Raw genomic sequence first — 18,194 nt, 5'->3', positions numbered from 1 at the left:
TATTCTTTTGGAGATGTTTTTACATATTATATTTAATAAAAAAAATATTTTCAGTTGATTAATTGATGATGTTGATTAAGTAACCAAGTTAATTAATAAAGGGTAACTATTATGCAAAATTCAGTTTTATACAGCCTTTGTGTCTCGGAGCAGTTCATAACAGATATAAACTCACAATCACAAGTTATAAGAACTGAAACAATCTTCCGTACTGTTGATAACACGCGTTGAACAAACACACCGTAGTCTATGGGGTGCGTTTCCCAAAAGCATCGTTGGCCAGAATTATCTTTGTATTAATTAAATTAATTTTGTGTTCAAAATTATTCAACAAATATTTTTCGGAGATTCTAGACTATTTTAAATGTCGTGCATGGCTTGGGCCGACCGGTTGGCTATGATCGTTTAAGAGGGGCATTAGGAGCTCAACAGCGCCCCATGTTTCCAATGTAAATCTGTGGTGAAACATGGAAATGCATCTTGTTTTTATGATACGTCAACATAGTTCCGGACAATTCCACGTCGATCTGCATCAGCTCAGTCTGTGTCAGTTCAGCAAATGCGTTACAATGTGGACATTTGCTTTCAATGAAATTAATGTAGGCTAAGGCTACTCTATTTTATGTTTTCATATTTTGTATTTTTATGGGATTTTATGGTACTAAATTACATTTATGGATCCATTTATTACCTATTATTGATCACTTTTTGAGCATAGACCTTTCCAAATTAAACTGTTGTAAATCTTGAATGCTTTGGACTTTATTATTATGACAAATGCATAAAAATACTATTTTTAAATTGTATATGAAATATATTTTCCAAAACATGTTTTACTCTAAAACTGTGAGAAAATCAAAACCATAATTCTAAACAAGTTGTGTTCAAATTTTGAGGTTGATATCTAAAAAAAAAAAGAGCTTTCAGAAACACTTTCAGTAACGCAGTACCAAACGCCTCCACTAGATGATGAAGAAGACGTTTTATTTATAGCTCAAGGTCGCTTTACAATACATTTGCACACCCACATATATAGCCACATTATCAAAAATACATAATAAATAGATACGTTTTTAGCTGAGTCTTGAAGGCAGACAAAGTAGATACAGAATAGCCAGTAAAAAAAAAGGAAGATAAAAAATATTTACATTCCAGAGAGGGAAACAATTGCAAAAGAATAAACCAATAAAATATATATATAAAAAAAAAAATATATATATAAAAACAAAAAATTATATATAAAAAAAATAGCCTGTTTTTGTAAAGTAACCCAGTTCCCCATGCGCTCATCATGGTTAGGCTACTTTAATTTATCTGAGAATATCATTGAGAATTGTAAATGAGTTCAGTGATTCAGGTCAAATTATGATTATGTCAAAACATAACCAACACCACCTGATCAACTTTTCTCTGTGTTCATCTGAGAGTTATAACTCAGATACAACAGCCAAACAACATCTAAAGTTAATGATTTAAGGGTCAAGAGCCCAACTAAAGTAAACACTGATCACCATAATGGTGTCTTAAAATTATTTTCTCCTTGATTCTGCTTGTTAACATCAGTTGTCTTTAATAATGGTCAATCATCACTCAATGAATCACTTAATTAGCGCATTAACTTTACCACTCTTGAGTGTTAATTTAACACTCATATTTTAACACTTTAACACTCTTGAGTCTGGAGCCATAACTCCCAGGAGAGTTCAATTAACACTGGAGTTTGAGCAGGGGTGTTCAATCCTGCTCCTGGAGTTTACTGTCTGTCCAGTAGAGTTAAGTTTAGCTCTAACCTAATAAAACACACCTGAACCGTGAACCAGCTAATCAAGGGCTGCATCCCAAATCGCCCCCTATACTCTTAAATAGGGCACAGTGATTTATAGTGGTGTCTGAAACCATAGTGGACGTTATTAAGTGCACCCATTCAATCCCATAATGCACCGCAACAACGAGTGTACAACCAGAGCCCGTCTACGGAGAGCCTGGCCACTCCCTATTAAGTCCTATTGTACCGAGTTTTGGTTGTAGTTCCACTAGAGTTCCACTGGGGGCGATCGCCCATGAGTGCAGAATGAATGGGAGTCTATGGGGCTAGACGGCTAAATATGTCTCTTTCACCCGATTGCCGTTGAGAAATCTCAGATTTGATTATAGGTTTTGCAAGTTCAACATGGGTTATAGGTCGAAAGTTGAATGAACGAGTACTTATGTCCTTTCGATTTCTTACAGGTTGAGTTGTTGTTGCCCATAACACGCTAGCATTCTGCTAATGAACGCTGATTGGTCAGTGAAGGACTGATTACGACCAGAGATAACGCTTGATGGCATCGTGTGTGTGTATTTTCGGCGTGGTCTTTTAAAACAACAAAACAAAAACTCTTCTAGCACGTGTGTTTGCCTGTGTCAGCTGTGTTGTCGATGCCTCGAGAGAAAAGAAAGTGCAGAGCGCGAAATCACCAAAGTGACTGAAGGATTGCCGTAAGCAGTATCTCTGGTCGTACGATGTGCATGACGTCATTGACATTTTAAAAGACTTTTTAAAGCAAATAAGTGACTCTAAAAAAAATCTAACACCCAGCAATGTGTAATTTATTTGCATCTCCTTTCGAATACAACATTCAAATTACTAGACAAAAAATTGTATCCTAAGAAAAGTGGATTTTGATGTGTATAGCGCCATAGACCTCCATTCATTCTGCACCCGTCCTGTGAGCGCCCTCATATGGAGCCAGAGTGGAACTGCAACCAGTTCAGAAGCCGGAAGTTTACTGAGAGTGGAAGTTCTCCCCTTATTAGACATTCTCTGGTACAACCATAGACAGTATAAGAAGTGGACAGAGCCATCTCATTGGATCTCAATTGAGACAAGTGAAGCCCATTTTTAGCGATTTCTTAGCACTTCCTTTCCTGACGCGCAGACTCAAACCGAGCAAAGCGTTACACGGACCACGTGAGCAACCCGTCTGTCTTCTAGTAGCTGTGCCAAGAGAAATCTGAATCATTCCCTTCCGAATCTTGCAGAGACGGAGAGTGTGAGTAGGAGCTGTACATGAGCTTGGAGCAGGAGCAACTTTTGCTAGGTATTCTGATTAATTATATTGTCATTTTGCCTCCACGTCCCCCCGATTGCCCGCGAGCTTCTCCTCCCGTCCATACGGTAATCTCTCTACTGTGCGACAGAGAGTCGCGTGGTTATGACGCAATCGTTAGCCTACTTTTACAAAAACTGCTTCTACGGGGCCATAACATAAGCTACAAGGTAATGGAGCATTTTATACATTGTCGTGTTTCTTTAGAAATAAATAATGGACAAATGGAGTCTTCAAACGCCTCAGATGTAAAGTTACTCGCTGTCAAAGTGACGCCAAAATGAATGGGAGTCAATGGGATGCTAACTGCAGGTGAAGTTCTGCTACAAGATGGTGGCACGCGGCCGGCTTCAACTTCCGGTCGACTTCCTTCCCGCCTGGGTACAACTGATGTATGCTATGCTCAACGCTAGATAATTCCCATAATGCACTGCGAGAGTCGTGCGTTGAATTAATTCCCGCGTGTGACCAGAAGATGGCGCCGCATCCATCCATCCATTACAAACCGCTGGTCTACAGGGTAATACCATACAGGTATAAATTCCTTTTTAATTGATTATTAGATTGTTTAATTACAGTTTATGTATGCTAGTTTCCATGACAGAGTTCAAGATAAATCTTTTCATTACTAGCCTACTGGAGCTGTCAGTTTGCTACGTATTAAATGATTATTAAACAGCACAAACCATGCAAAAGCTGCAGCCCTTCTGGCTCACTAAGTGTCCGAATTCACTCACTCGTTTTCATTCACTCCTTCAAGTGGACTATATTAGTGGACTAATGTAGAGAATAGTGAATGAGTGTGTAGGGGTCGATTTTGATTTCAATTTTCGAACACAGCTCAGGGGTCTCATTTATAAAACTGTGCGTATCCTTACTAAAAGCGTACATACGCCCGAAAGCCAAAAATGGCGTAATGTAAAAAAATATTCAGACTTATAAAACCGTGCGTACGCCAGAACCTGCGCAAAATTCCCTTTATAAATCAGTCAGTGAAATATTGTGCGCACATGCGTCTCCACCCCGAAATAACCATTTATGGAGCTTACAACGCCTAGTTTAACTATGCATATCCTCATCTGCATATCATTTGCATCTGCATATTCATCCACGTGATACCACGTTTAACGGTAGCCTACATGACGTTAGGAAAATATGAGATAGGGATGTGCTGTCACATTACATTGCTAAAAATAAATAATTTAGTAGCCTATCCTTGCCTTGTTTTTGAAAAAAATAAATCAAATAATATAAAATACATTTCAGAGAAAGTTTTTCTCAATCTTTTCCACTGGCCAAATAGTATTTTTAATTGCTTTATATTTTTAATGGAAACAGACAGGCCTTGTTGTGCATTATTTGCACGAAAATATTTTCTCAGACAATCTGCTATTATGATGATAAGCAATCCACACGCACCCCACACGACTAATCCTACCCATGCGTATCATATGCACGTACCCTACCACTACTAAACCTACCCTAATCATACCCATGCGTATCATATGCACGTAAAAACTCATTTTGGCGTATAAATTGCACGATAAACACAATGCGTGCTATAGAGACGCATTTAGTGTGACCGGGTTGTTAAAAACACAGCATGCCACATGAAGGAAAAGTGTTCGAAAGCATTGCATCTACTACAAATATTTATATTTATTAGAATATAATTTTTTTTGTAACTTCTCAGTAACGATTTCATGTAATGTAGGCTAAGTGTTAACTCCATTAATGAGAATGGCATATTTAATTTAAATGTTTATATCAGATGTAAAACATAGTTATTATTTTATTTATTTAAACTGTTATTGTGAACATGCACTGTATTTATGATTAGGACTCATAATGAAGATTTACGGTTTCCCTTCATCTGCTGTTAGATAAATATGCGTCAGTTTCACTAAACGGCGCAACGCGCTCGATGGCGCGGACATTTAAGAAGGGAGGGATGTTTGCTTCATGTGATAGGCTTGGTGAGTGAAATTATATTTGTATTATCTTTCTGTACATGTATAACTTTCTTAAATTGTTCCGTCTAAAAGTGACCAAAAAGATATTTAACTCCAGCTCACCATCGGTGTCGCCAAACTGCTCCGTCTCCAAAATGTTCGTACGCATGGGACAGAGTTTGCGTGTTTGGACCGTAGACTGTAAAAAAAAAATAGGTTTGGACCATAGACAGCATATAAACGGTTTGGACATGTGTTTAGATCATGCTGCTATTCAGCTTTTAAGCAATTAGACTTTACTAGTGGACAAAATCACACCACCCTAGTAACCACATAGAAACGCCAAAAAAAAAAAAAAAACGTTTTGTGGCAATGTGGAGATTATCAATGACCACAAGATGGCATCATTGCGTTTTAAACTGCAGTTGAATCATTTTTCCCAGGACTTCAGTAAAGGTGCAGATCTGATCAGCCTGCAGTGCAACTTCAGATGCCATTCTTCATATAACCTACTTATTCTGTATGTTTGTACACTTGGGTTGTTTATGGTACCCAATATCTGTGTTAAACATATTGGGTCACTTTGTTGGGTTATGAAACCCAATGGTTTCCACAAAAATATGATAACAATCATAAATGTTTCTAGAGCATCATATCATCGTATTAGAATGATTTCTGAGGGGTCATGTGACACTGAAGACTGAAGTAATGATGCTGAAAATTCAGCTTTGATCACGTGAATAAATTAAATTTTATAGTGGGAAAACAGCTATTTTAAATTGTAATAATATTTAAGTAAGTAAGTAAACTTTATTTATATAGCACCTATGACAGATAGAAATCACAAAGTGCTTTACAAAGTGCAACAATTTAAATAAAAGAACAAAAAGATATACAGATAAGACTATCAGAGCTAAAAACAAAACGTAAAAGCCCAATCAACTAAAAGCTTTTCTAGATAAAAGTGTCTTCAGCTGCTTTTTAAAAGAATCAAGAGATTGGACCACACATAAACTCATTAGTTCCAGAGTTTGGGGGAAACGTTTGAGTTTTAAAGCGTGTTTTGGGGACCATCAGGAGGTTCTGACCTGCTCTAAAAGTCTAAACTAAAATTTTACAATCAACTCTGACTGGAAGCCAATGGAGAGTGGATAAAACCGGTGTAATGCGTGTCCTTCTGCTGGTTCCTGTTAAAAGCCTGGCTTTTATTTTGCACCGTTTTTTTCAAACGACTCAGAGAAGATCTGTTAAAACAAGTAAAAAGCGAATTACATTCTAAACGAGAAGAAATAAAGCCATGAATAATCATCTCCATGTCAGCTTTGGACAACAGTGTTCTCATTGTAGAAATATTTCTCAAATGATAAAAACAGTTTCTGACCAACTGTTTGATTCTGATCTGGAGCAATGATAAAGGTTTCAGTCTTTTTAGTTATTGTTTAACCAGTTCTTAATGCAAGACAGGCATTCCAATAATTTCTTTAACTTAATTAACTCTGACTCTTTGAATGAACAGTACAACTGAATGACGTCAGCATAATAGTGATAAGAAGCACTTTTAAAATGACGAATTATTTCACCAAGAGGGCTAATATACAATGAAAACAAAATAGGACCTAAAACCGAGCCCTGAGGAACTCCACATGACAGAGGGGACATTTCAGACACAATATTTCACAATATTACTGTTTTACTGTATTTTTGATGAAGTAAATGAAAGATTTTGAAATAAGTCTTTTCTGCTCACCAAGGCCAAAAAAAAAAATAAAAAAAAATAATATATATATATATATATTTTTTATTTTTTATTTTTTATTTTTTTTTGCTAATAGGGTTTCTTATTTAAAATGGCTAGGGTTTAAACATTATAATTACAAATATAAATATTTTTGATATAGTTCTCTTTGCTTGAATCTTGCTCTCCCAGGTTCTTTGGTAAGTTCATTGATCAGACGTTGCTTTTCTCTTAATTTTTTTTTTAACTGAATTATCTGTCACAGCGTCCCTTGCTTTCCTTTGTAATAAATAAACCCAAATGACCCAGTGTGAGTCATAGGAAACCGGCTTTCAAGGACAAAACACAGTTTTTTTTTCTTTCCTTGTGTAATTCTCCTTTAAAAGCACTCTACATATATATACTGCATTAATTCAGTGTAATAAATATGGTATTTTACCCACTTAGTGGGTCAAACTTAATTGTAGCAATGCTCTTAAACTCCCTTTTGACATTTTGGATTTAGATAAAATTCTGCAAAATGCTTCCCTTATGTTTCAGAGATTTATCTGAACGGTGTGTCCAAGCCTCAGTCCTGCCCTTTCTAGCAGTTTTATTAATCAAATCTTCAATTTAGAGGGCGTAGTCTTTTATGGCCCTGTCCCAAATGCCACACATCATAGGCTGTGCACTTTATGGACTTACACTGGACTTACAATGATCGTGAAGTCCACGGCTGTGTCCGAAATCCCACCCTACTTAAATATATGCCACTATTTGAGGGAACAGCCATTAGTAGTGTCTGAAACCATAGTGGACATTATCAAGTGCACTCATTAAATCCCATAATGCACCACAATAACGAGTGTTCGGGGGAAATTCTGCGCCCTTGAAGGACCCTTCGGGAAGGGGACGCCATTTGTAGGGGTTTTCCAAACGAAAGTGAACAACTGGATCCCTTCACGCGATGGTCACTTCAAGGAAGCAATTTGAGAATTTATGGTCATGTGACCCAGCGAATATAGCCTATGATTTATTTTAAAGCTAGATAGATGGCTGGAGAGGTCGAGCTAATTTACAAACAGAGCAATTCAAGTTGTTTTGTTTTGTTCGTGATATTTCACACATTTTTGTCATGTTATGTTTAAATAAGTTTTTTAGGTAAGAAATTTAAGTAGAGTCCAAAGATGAGACGGCAAGTTTTAAAGTTGAGGGCAGAGAAATACACTCACACACACATATTTTAAACACTTATATATATATATGTATATATATATATATATATATATATATATATATATATATATATATATATATATATATATAATGTATATTTATTTGCAACAGTTATATTAACAGCAATATAAGACATTTCTGTCGTAAGAACAGCTGATGGACACCGTGTTGTGTTTATGTTGTTGTGATGGTGAAGATAATTAGGAAATGACGTTGTCTTTCTGCTCCCTTCATCAAGTGCGTTACAAACGGCAGCATAATGGCACACACACAAGTGCCCTGCTCACTCCAAAGTCCCCACTTCAAAGGCTCTGCCCTACGAAGGGAGTAGGGCATAGGGATGCTCACTTGCGTTTGGAATTTGCGCTCAACGGCTAGAGAATACCCACAATGCACTGTGAGAGTCGCGCTCGCGCACTGAATGAATTCCCGCGTCTGACCAGAAGATGGCGCCGCAGCTGAATCATCCATCCATTTATAGGTATAAATTCCTTTTTAAATGATTATTAAACTGTTTGATTAAGGTTTATAGATAGTTTTCATGACAGAGTTCAGGATAAATATTTTCAACTTACTATTGGAGTTACTATTACTATTATAAAACGGACAGGTGTATGTTTGTTGAGTAATTTACAACGGCTTCGAACGCGGCTCAACCAATCAGAATCAAGGACTGGAACTATCCGTTTTATAATGCTTAATTAAACATCAATGCAAAAGCTGCAGCCCTTCTGGCTCACTAAGTGTCCGAATTCACTCACTCGTTTTCATTCACTCCTTCAAGTGGACTATATTAGTGGACTAATGTAGAGAATAGTGAATGAGGGTGTAGGGGGCGATTTCGACACAGGGTGTTCGCGAGCGCCCCCTGTGTGGTCGATGTGCATCTGTTTCTAGTAGAAATATCCAAACATCCTCAAATCAAGATACATTTACTGCATTTAATTCTTAGAACGAGAGCATTTGCGGCAATATTTTGCAGAGAATATAATATGTTGAATTAGCTTAAGTAGACTAAATTGGCATTTAAAAACAAAACAACACAATTTAATGTGGTTGATGCTTAAAACTAGAGAAAATACTTTTACATTACAATTACACAATTTTGATTCTCAGATTAATTGATCTTGTTTCAAGGATGTTTAAATAATTTTTACATGAAGACAAAAATACTGATTTAGACTTTTTTTTTGCTACTTGGACAATGATTTGTGTTTGAATTATATATATATATATATATATTTGTATGTGTGTGTATGTATATATATATATATATATATATACAAACTTATATGTTCGATATGATTAATCACAATTAATCGATGTGACATTTAGTCTCATTTAAGTAACATAATCTGTTATTCAAAAGTAACACAGTTTTTTTTTGTTGCATTTGTGCATTTTTTAATGATTTTTAAAACATTTACAACTATTAGAGACAAAATAGTTACAAACAGAATTGACCTGCAGTTTGCATTCATTTCAAAATGTTACATAAATAAAACTCATATTTATAAATATCTCTTTTATAAACATATAAATAGGTTTTTAAACATAAATACATTTATGCGAGAATGAAATACATGTACAGCAGCAGCAGCAACAATATACAGCTTTTATCCACATCATGTTGTTGTTGTTGTTGTGTTTTTTTTGTACATATGTTTTATCTAATTACTTTATTTCAGTTGTACGTGTCATTGTCCCCACAAATGGTTCTCGTAGTGGCTTCGTACCATTAGTCCGATTCTTTAAGGTTCCCCTTAGAAGAAGAGCAACTAAGTCCATTCTGTCCAAAATCCATGACGTTCGTGATGCGCTCTAGGGAAAAAGATGGCATACAGTTAGATGGATTCAGTCCGACATCAGTCGCGTCACTGCAGCGTCACACACACGCGTTCGTGAGACTGTTTGACAACAGTCCTGCATCACAGAGTCAGATATCCTTCGCATCAGTCTGACTCATGACTCATTCAAACTAAACCTTTCTGCTCCACATGAGTTATCTAGTACACACACACACACACACACACACACACTACAGTTTGACACACTTATAAAGCTCCCTGTAATAATAGCACCTGTTAGAACATCATGTAAAGCCTTCGGCATCAAGAAACTCAGTACTTGTCAGACATTCAGTGCTTAATATGACAGATGATAAATATCATTGGCATAAAAAAGAGGATATGCAACAAATGCAATGCCAAAATTAGAGAGAAATTTGTTTTGTTTCATCAATTTGTTTAATTCCATGAAATTGCAAATTGCCAAAGAGTATATGTGCAAATATATATTTTTATATAAAATATTATATATATATATAAAAAAATATATATATTAAATATATAATTAATTTTATATATTTATATAGTTAACATTAATTAAAAATATTATATATTTTTTATTTATACATTTATAAACAATAAATAAATAAATATTAATTTACTATTAACATTCATTAAACATATAATGAATAATTTATATTTAAAAAAACATACAAATAACTAATATTTAGATCTCTACAGATTTTATTTAATATATTTATTAATTAATTTTTAAATTAATTATATTTTATTTTTAAAATGAAATTATAATAGTTTTAAATCACACACAATATATATATATGATTTTAAAGTATAAATGTTGATATATATATATATATAATTTGATATCATATATAATTTGTATCAGTATTTGCATTAAATATTGATTAAAAATATAGCTGTAATCATATGATTGAAATGATATTTTCAAAAAGAGTATATCTACAATTATATATTATATCATAAATATTTACATTTGTATTAATATTGATTAAAAGCATAGCTGTAATCATATGACTGAAATGTAATCCCGCAGAGAGCACATGATCTGAGCAGACACTCACCAGGAGAGGTTGTTGACGGAGGGATAGTGAGACGGCTGGCAGCCCATCCCGCTCATGGTCCCTATCCTGTCCATCTTGTGTCCGAAGCATCCGCTCCTGGCCGCGGTCCCGCCCTTCTTAGCCCCGGCTCTGAGTCTGCGGGATCCGGGCTGCTCGTTCGGCATCCGAGCCCAGGGGCCCCGGGCCCGCGTGTCCATGCGCAGGTCCCTCAGGAGCCGAGCCCGGCTCTCCAGCCTCCTCTGGCTCTCGTCCGCCGCCAGGAACTCGGACAGCTCCTCTCCCAGGAGCATCCGCAGGGACTGAGGGACACAGGGAGCAAACACTCACACCAATGCTCAGATAAACACCTCAGTGCTCACGTCTGTCCTCACTTATTACAGACCATCCCACTGAGACCCTTAAAATGTTCTTTTACTCTACAATAGTAGGTTGATTCACAAGATTTTTTAGGTTACCTTCCTAAGATGCATTTAAGTTCCTTTAAACTCTTACACAAAGATCCACTTTTACTTTCTAATATGATTTATTAATATCACTACAGAACCCTTTTCTTAAGTTTTAAAGTGTAACACATCTTCAGTAGCAGAGTAACACAAGCACATGGAGTAACAGGTTACTTGGAGAAGGTCTTGCAGTCCAATATACCAGATTATTTATGTATTTATTATGGCTTCTGTGTTGTTATTTCAGAGTTTAGGAGATTTCATGGAATTCTCATGTTTAATGTTTAAAACATTCTTTAAAAATAAAGGTTATTTGCATCTTATGGTTCCATAAAGAATCTTTAACATCCATGGAATCTTTCATTCCACAAAAGGTTCTTTAGATTATTTAAAGGTTCTTCACACTAAGAAAAAAAGGGGTTCTTTTAAGAACGTTTCACTGAGAGGCTCTTTATGGAACCCAAAGTAGTTCTTCCAAGGCATCACTGATGTGAGAAAAGAAAAAAGCTTTATTTGATAATGAATGAAAAGTCTCAGATCATTTGATTTTGATAAAATGTTTGAGTTGAAGTTAAAATCTCAATAAGTTTTGGTATCTTGGCACATTAATTCGAAACTTTCTTCAGAAACGAGAACATTCTGAAAAGTGTGAGACTTAAAAGTTGAAATTCGCTCTGAACTGAATCTAACTCAAGTCTATAGGAGTGACATCAAAGCGATGGGTGTATTATGAGTCGGTGCGCAATGCGTCTTAAAAGCGCGTTTTCTTTACTTTTCTTTATGTTTTAATGTTTGAGAACGAGAACCTGTTGATATGCCATGATGTAAGTCACGGAAATGAATGAATAAAAAGTTTGACTAAAGAAGTCTTGCGGCAAACATTGCGTCCGGACAAGTGTCTGAATAACTGATCGAGTCGCTTTTGCATGATAATGTACGTATTAATGAGATGTGGGGGTAAAAAGAAAGAAAAAAAGACAGAAAAATCGAATTTAGATGGTTATTTTATTTTTTTATTTTTAAATCAAACAATCGCATTTTACGCACTGGATTTAAACGCGTACATTTGCGCGTAACTGCATGTCTAAGCTTTAGCGCGTCTTTATCACAAGTTATAAAGACTGTAATAAACTTTTTTATGTCTGTCTGAATATTAAACAAACTGTATCATTTGTTAAGCAGGTCTAAATATGAGACTCACCTTCTGCTCTTCTTGCGTTAATGGTTTTGCCTCCGCACGGACTGATAGAAGAGTCAGAATAAGTCCACAAGCCACCAAATGCGAGATGATCATCGTGATGATGCTTCAGTGCAGTGGATGTCAGAGGAGAAGATCAGTTGTTTAAGTGTGTCTCAATCGCAAGCTTTCATTAACTCCCAGAGGTGTCGAGCTCAACTCTTACTCGATGTCATTTCGGCTCATGGTTTTATAGGCGATATGACATCACTCCTGTGACGTCACGCCCCCCCCTTCCGTGGTTTACCTTTGCCAGATTGTCCGCTGTGCGTGCGCGCGCGCTCGTGTGTGTGTGTGTGTGTGTGTGTGTGTGCGTCACAGGTTACCGCGCATCGCCTCAGTGACCGGAGGATAGGCGGACTTGGTGTAATTTTAGTTATCGTTTGCAGTGAACACTTAAATAAAGGTGGGAAAAGAACAATCACATTTGAATTCATTCATGATAATCACCGGCCACGACTTTTATCATTTTTTATAACTTTTTTATAACATAAGTGAAAGATTCACGTCTTTTGTGTTTGAATGCCATATGCAGTTGTGTTACAATTATTTAATACATTAATGTAACTTTTAATGAACACATTTCTATCTATCTATCTATCTATCTATCTATCTATCTATCTATCTATCTATCTATCTATCTATCTATCTGTCTGTCTGTCTGAATATCTATCTATCTATCTATCTATCTATCTATCTATCTATCTATCTATCTATCTATCTATCTATCTATCTATCTATCTATCTATCTATCTGTCTGTCTGTCTGTCTGTCAACAACTTAAAATTCTCATAGACAGGAAGAAAATCTAACTAAGCTAAAACATGCAGGTGTGTACTGTGTGCATTAAAATATTTAATTAAAATAGACTTTGAAACAATTCTAATGAATTATAATGCACTTTTAAAGTACAATACATAAAATGTTTGTTATTTGTAACTTACCCTGGAGGTCAGCTGGAGATAAAATAACATATTTAAGTATTAATATTACTGTATATGTGTTCTCCCAGGATGAAGGCGTATGAGGTTGAGTAGCAGTAGAAGAGAGACTGGGGCTTGTTCTGGTTTGAGACACTGTGTGGCAGTATATGCTGAGCTGAGACTGTTTCAGCGGCCACTGCATCGCTCCAGCAGACTTCAGTTCGCATAGGACCATCATTTACACACAGGTATTTTACAGTGAATGCTCTCCAACTCATGCTATAGCTGTTGTGCTGTGAATGAATGCTCAGCTTTAACATGTTAAAATTACACTGACATACATTCAGACGAAGGAGAAAGTTTGACGCATAGGAAGTTGGGCAAAACATGGCCATTAAATTCAGCTAAAAAGCCATCAGATAATGCACATATAATGTAAATACACAAATAAGGGAGGCCATTTTTTTGTATTTAATACAAAGTATTTAATTCATGCATTGATTATCATTTACCCTGTTTATTATATGATGCATTATGCACTACTGCAATTTATACAGAAACACTTGCACCTTCAGATCTTGTGTATTTTAGAAGCAAAATAAATAAATAATTAATTATGTAATTAGACTGATAGGTTTTTTATTTTTACTGGCAATGCATCTAATTTGTGATCACTTTTTGCAGGTTTAGCAAAAAATGAAATGTATTTTGGTACCCATGTTGCCAAGTTTACTTTTTGGAGAGTTGGTATACCAGTGGAGTCAGTGATGGAGCGTGTTTTATATGGGAATATGTGAAACAGGTCGTGAAAACACAAGATGCAAGACAACCACGCAAAAAGAGATGGTAGCATTCTGTTTTCAGTCTTAAATCAATAATTTTGGGGAATCTACGGGGTCCACATCAGCCCTTATATTATGAGTCCTGACAGCCTAAAATGTGGTGTTCATAAATGTGGGCATAAGTTACTTATCATTAAGTATACCCTTTTTATCCAAAGTGACGTTACACTTTAAAATCTAATTAGTTGGACTTAAAAAAAAGCATGCAAACAGATTGCCTTAAAAAAAACAAGTAAAGTGAAATAGGAATAGTATGTGGTACTGACAAATGCTTAGTTAGTATAGTTCACTTACACAGGAGTTCTAGTAACTAAAAAATAACTGTAGAGAGTACTTGATAAGTTACTTTAAAACTATAATTGTTACCATTGTTGTGTTTTGCAGGCTGAATGTTGAAGTCTGTGTGACTCAAGTATTGCATCAATTGCAAGATTGTCACAAATATAGAGGGATTATATAAACCCAATTACATACATACATAAAAATACATATTATATATATATATATATATATATATATATATATATATATATATATATATATATTACTTTTCTTCCTTTGTAACCGAATAACTAGAATTACAATAGTATAAATGAATTACAATAGAATAAGAGAATTACAATAGTATAAATGAAGTTCCCAACCAAAGGGAACACTAATCACCATAATGGTGACTAAAACATATTAGGAAAATCAACATCAAGTTATGAAGTCAGCTTATGTGATGTTCTCTCAAATTTTTCAGTTGTATTGACAATTCAACATTCAAGATGACTTTGGGAAATTAGTGAATGCAAACAGAGAAAAATAACTTTAAGAAGAAGTTAAGACATTAAGTAAAGTTAACTAAAAAGTGTTACTTAGAATCAGTGTTGGATTTTACAGTGTAAGACTGATGGCTGGGATACAGTCTAACTGAAGGGAATAATAGTGATAGACAGCTCTGCAGTTCACAGGTCACAAGTCATGAACATCTCATGAAGACTTCATGATGGAAGCACAGAGGCTTTTATGATTGGTTGTCTGTTGCTAAACAACATATCATAATATTCTACACCAAATTGTCTCATACTATTGTATTATGTGTTATTGATATAAAAATAGAAAAGGAACAAAATATGGCTTTTAAGGACATGATCGTTTCCAATCATAAAATAGTTACGACTAAGTCCACTAAAATTTGTGACCTTTCGAAAAAGCCGCTGCCTTATCCGTAAGACAATTTCCCAGATGTAGAAGGCAGTGTAAGCTTTTCTACTGTCTCAAATTGGAAACACAAGAAATTTGGTGGTTGTATTGAACAAAAGGAAATCATATGGGTCACAGGTTTTATGTTAAACCGTCACGATGTGGAAAATATCGGCTCACTTCCTCGGTTCTGTAAAAATCATATCAAGCCTGACTGCTCTCGTATTCCAAATGATGGTAATTATACCTAAACACTATTCAATTTAGAATATAAAAGTGTAAATTAAAAATTATTAAACATGCGATTCATTTAATTTAAAAATAATATACATTATTATTAAATACAGCTTCATGAATTATTAACGTTTTTTGCAAGACTGCAAAAGCATTTGCAGATGACGTAAACGATGTATGTAGGGTAGGCTATATAAAATTTAATTTTAAAAAGTTGAAGTTTCATTGTATTTCTGTTACTGTGCTTTGGTTTCTTGAATAACCCTTAAATGCATGAATGTTTGGCCAATCATTATTACACATTCAGGTCTTTAGCGACCCGGATCTATATCTAACACAGATGGATCTCTACCTGTCGCGATAATATAAAACTCTCCTGATATTAAAGTAACAATTACAGTAGAATAAAATAAAGCATATTTCGGTCTCCTTTGGAGCTTGGAAGGGTTCAGTTTGAGCAGATGTTTTATACCATCATCACTGTCCTCCTCAGAGCTCATCTCCTCAGTACATTCAGCATCTGGCTCATATTCACCATCTCAAACATATTCTCAAAACGATTATTTTCAGCATCTTCAAAACCAATATTTTGATCGCTGACAGCTTCTTCAGCAGATCCACCATCCAGTGACTGTGACACTAATATTTAATTGCATTCAGTATTGTTCTGCAGTAAATCACTGCGCCATTTCAAGTTTTGCTGATGATATTTCCTATTCTTTTGTTTTCTGTCTGCAGTGAAACGTCACTTCATTATTGTGTATCAGACATTGACACCTTCAGGAATAAAGGTGAATTGCACTTATAATCAAAGATTCAATTATTGTTGACCAGAAAAAATATACTTACACTGTTACACACCTCGGGTCGTTAGCGACCCTATACAATTTAAACAAAAACTTAATGGGAAAACAGCAATTCTTTTATAATTTTTTTTCTTGTTATATTGTTTATAATGAATTGATTGAGGAATACTAAGAAGGTTTATGTTTAACCTTAAAAAAAAACAATGAGGAAGGAGGGTAGTGAACTCGTGAGTTAATGGTTATGTTCATCTGTCTCCCATTTAGTTACCTTGTTAAACCTGTGTATATACTCCCTGTTTTGTTCAGTTCTCTGTCGGTTATTGTCTTTGCTTCAGTGTGGTTAACATGTCAATTCTCCTGAGATTCTCCTGAGTAATTCTGTTCATGGATTAAAGACTATTTGAGTGTATTCCTGAATCCTTTGTGTTGGATTGAGCGTGACCGAATAACTGACCAACAACAAACAACTGTTACTCACAGAAGAGACGCTTGCTGGAAGAGTTTAAAGAGGATATCCCGGAGCTGTAAAATGAGGCACGCTGGGATGATGAGACCCTTAAAATGCTTTTCTGAAGGAGTGGATGACATTCTAGGACAGATGTTGCTGATTAAAATACGCCTTGTGGGATTTCGGATCATCCCTCACCATGGAAGTCGTTGAGGAAGACGCCATCAACTCCGACGCAGCCATCTCTCTGCCCACTTCAGATCTGGCTTATCGTCCAAGCCCGGAATGTCCCAGACAGCAAGAAAGATCCTCCGCTGCGGACCTGATGACGATGCCCGAGCCCACCACAAAATCAGACCCCGAGTCAGCGCCTGCCACAGACCACAAGTGAGAGCCCCCTCCAACCATGGAGCCGGAGCCAGCCAAAGAGTTCGTCCCGGAGCCAGAGCCGGTCAACACTTCCATCCCGAGGCCGGAGCTGATCGCCAGGTCCATCACGGACAGTCCTACTCAGAGCCAGGATCTGAGGATCACTGGCTCATTGATTTTACTGCGGAGCCCACTCCCATCCTTGCCCCCCCCCCCCCAACTCTCTCCTCATTCGAGCCCAAGTGTTCTGGATGACCTGATCCAGTCTAATATCCTTCCCACCCGTTGTTTCTTTACTCACCTCTGGCTCCATCCAGTCCCCTGGACTCACCTGCCTTTCTGGTGCCTTACAGCTTCTCATCTCCGCCCTTGCCACTGACTCCACAACCAGCATGGCTCTGAGAAGTGGATCCCCTGGCTACACCTCGGGCCTCCAGGCCCATTTCTCCACCTCGACCTGTCCTTGGCTCTGCACTCCCTCAACTCCGCCGTGGTCACTTAAGACTCCACCGGGCTCCCTCGACCCTCCGGCTTCACCTTGATCTCTCATCATCCTGGTTTCACCGCAGACTTCCGGGTCTCCAGCTGCGCCTCAGCCCTCCACCCCTTCGGCTCGGGTTCCTCCTTTCCTCCAGTTCTGCCTTGGTTCTTGCCCCCTCCAGTGTTGCCCTGTTCTGCCAGGCCCCCAACTCCACCACGTTCACTTGAGCCGACGACGTCTCCTCGGTCCTCCAGATCTACAATGTCACCCTGGGCTGTCATCCTCACAGTTTGACTTGGGTCTCCACCTCGTCCTGCTCCGCTGCCATTGGTTGGTCCCCAG

The 18,194-nt window shown here is 36.7% G+C and overlaps 1 protein-coding gene across 2 annotated transcripts; it reads right to left on the bottom strand.

The window, feature by feature from the left end:
* Nucleotides 1-9,379: 9,379 nt before the first annotated feature.
* nppc (natriuretic peptide C) lies at nucleotides 9,380-12,725 on the bottom strand (the record flags this gene model as incomplete). 2 transcript variants are annotated; one of them, XM_084116272.1, is made up of 3 exons in its annotated part: nucleotides 12,526-12,725; nucleotides 10,882-11,180; nucleotides 9,380-9,812 (listed from the first exon to the last, which is right to left on the bottom strand). In XM_084116272.1, coding segments are annotated over exons 1-3 (393 nt in total). In that variant the 5' UTR covers nucleotides 12,619-12,725. The 2 variants fall into 2 exon arrangements, with proteins under 2 accessions (XP_083972398.1, XP_083972397.1); XM_084116271.1 differs by lacking the exon at nucleotides 9,380-9,812 and having other exon boundaries at nucleotides 10,878-11,180; nucleotides 12,526-12,710.
* Between the last annotated feature and the right edge of the window lie 5,469 nt (nucleotides 12,726-18,194).

This window comes from Abramis brama (assembly GCF_963993115.1).
Source record: "Abramis brama genome assembly, chromosome: 6".
Lineage (NCBI taxonomy): Eukaryota > Metazoa > Chordata > Actinopteri > Cypriniformes > Leuciscidae > Abramis > Abramis brama.
Note: the sequence above shows the minus strand (reverse complement) of the source record. Positions and strands in the feature narration are given on the sequence as shown.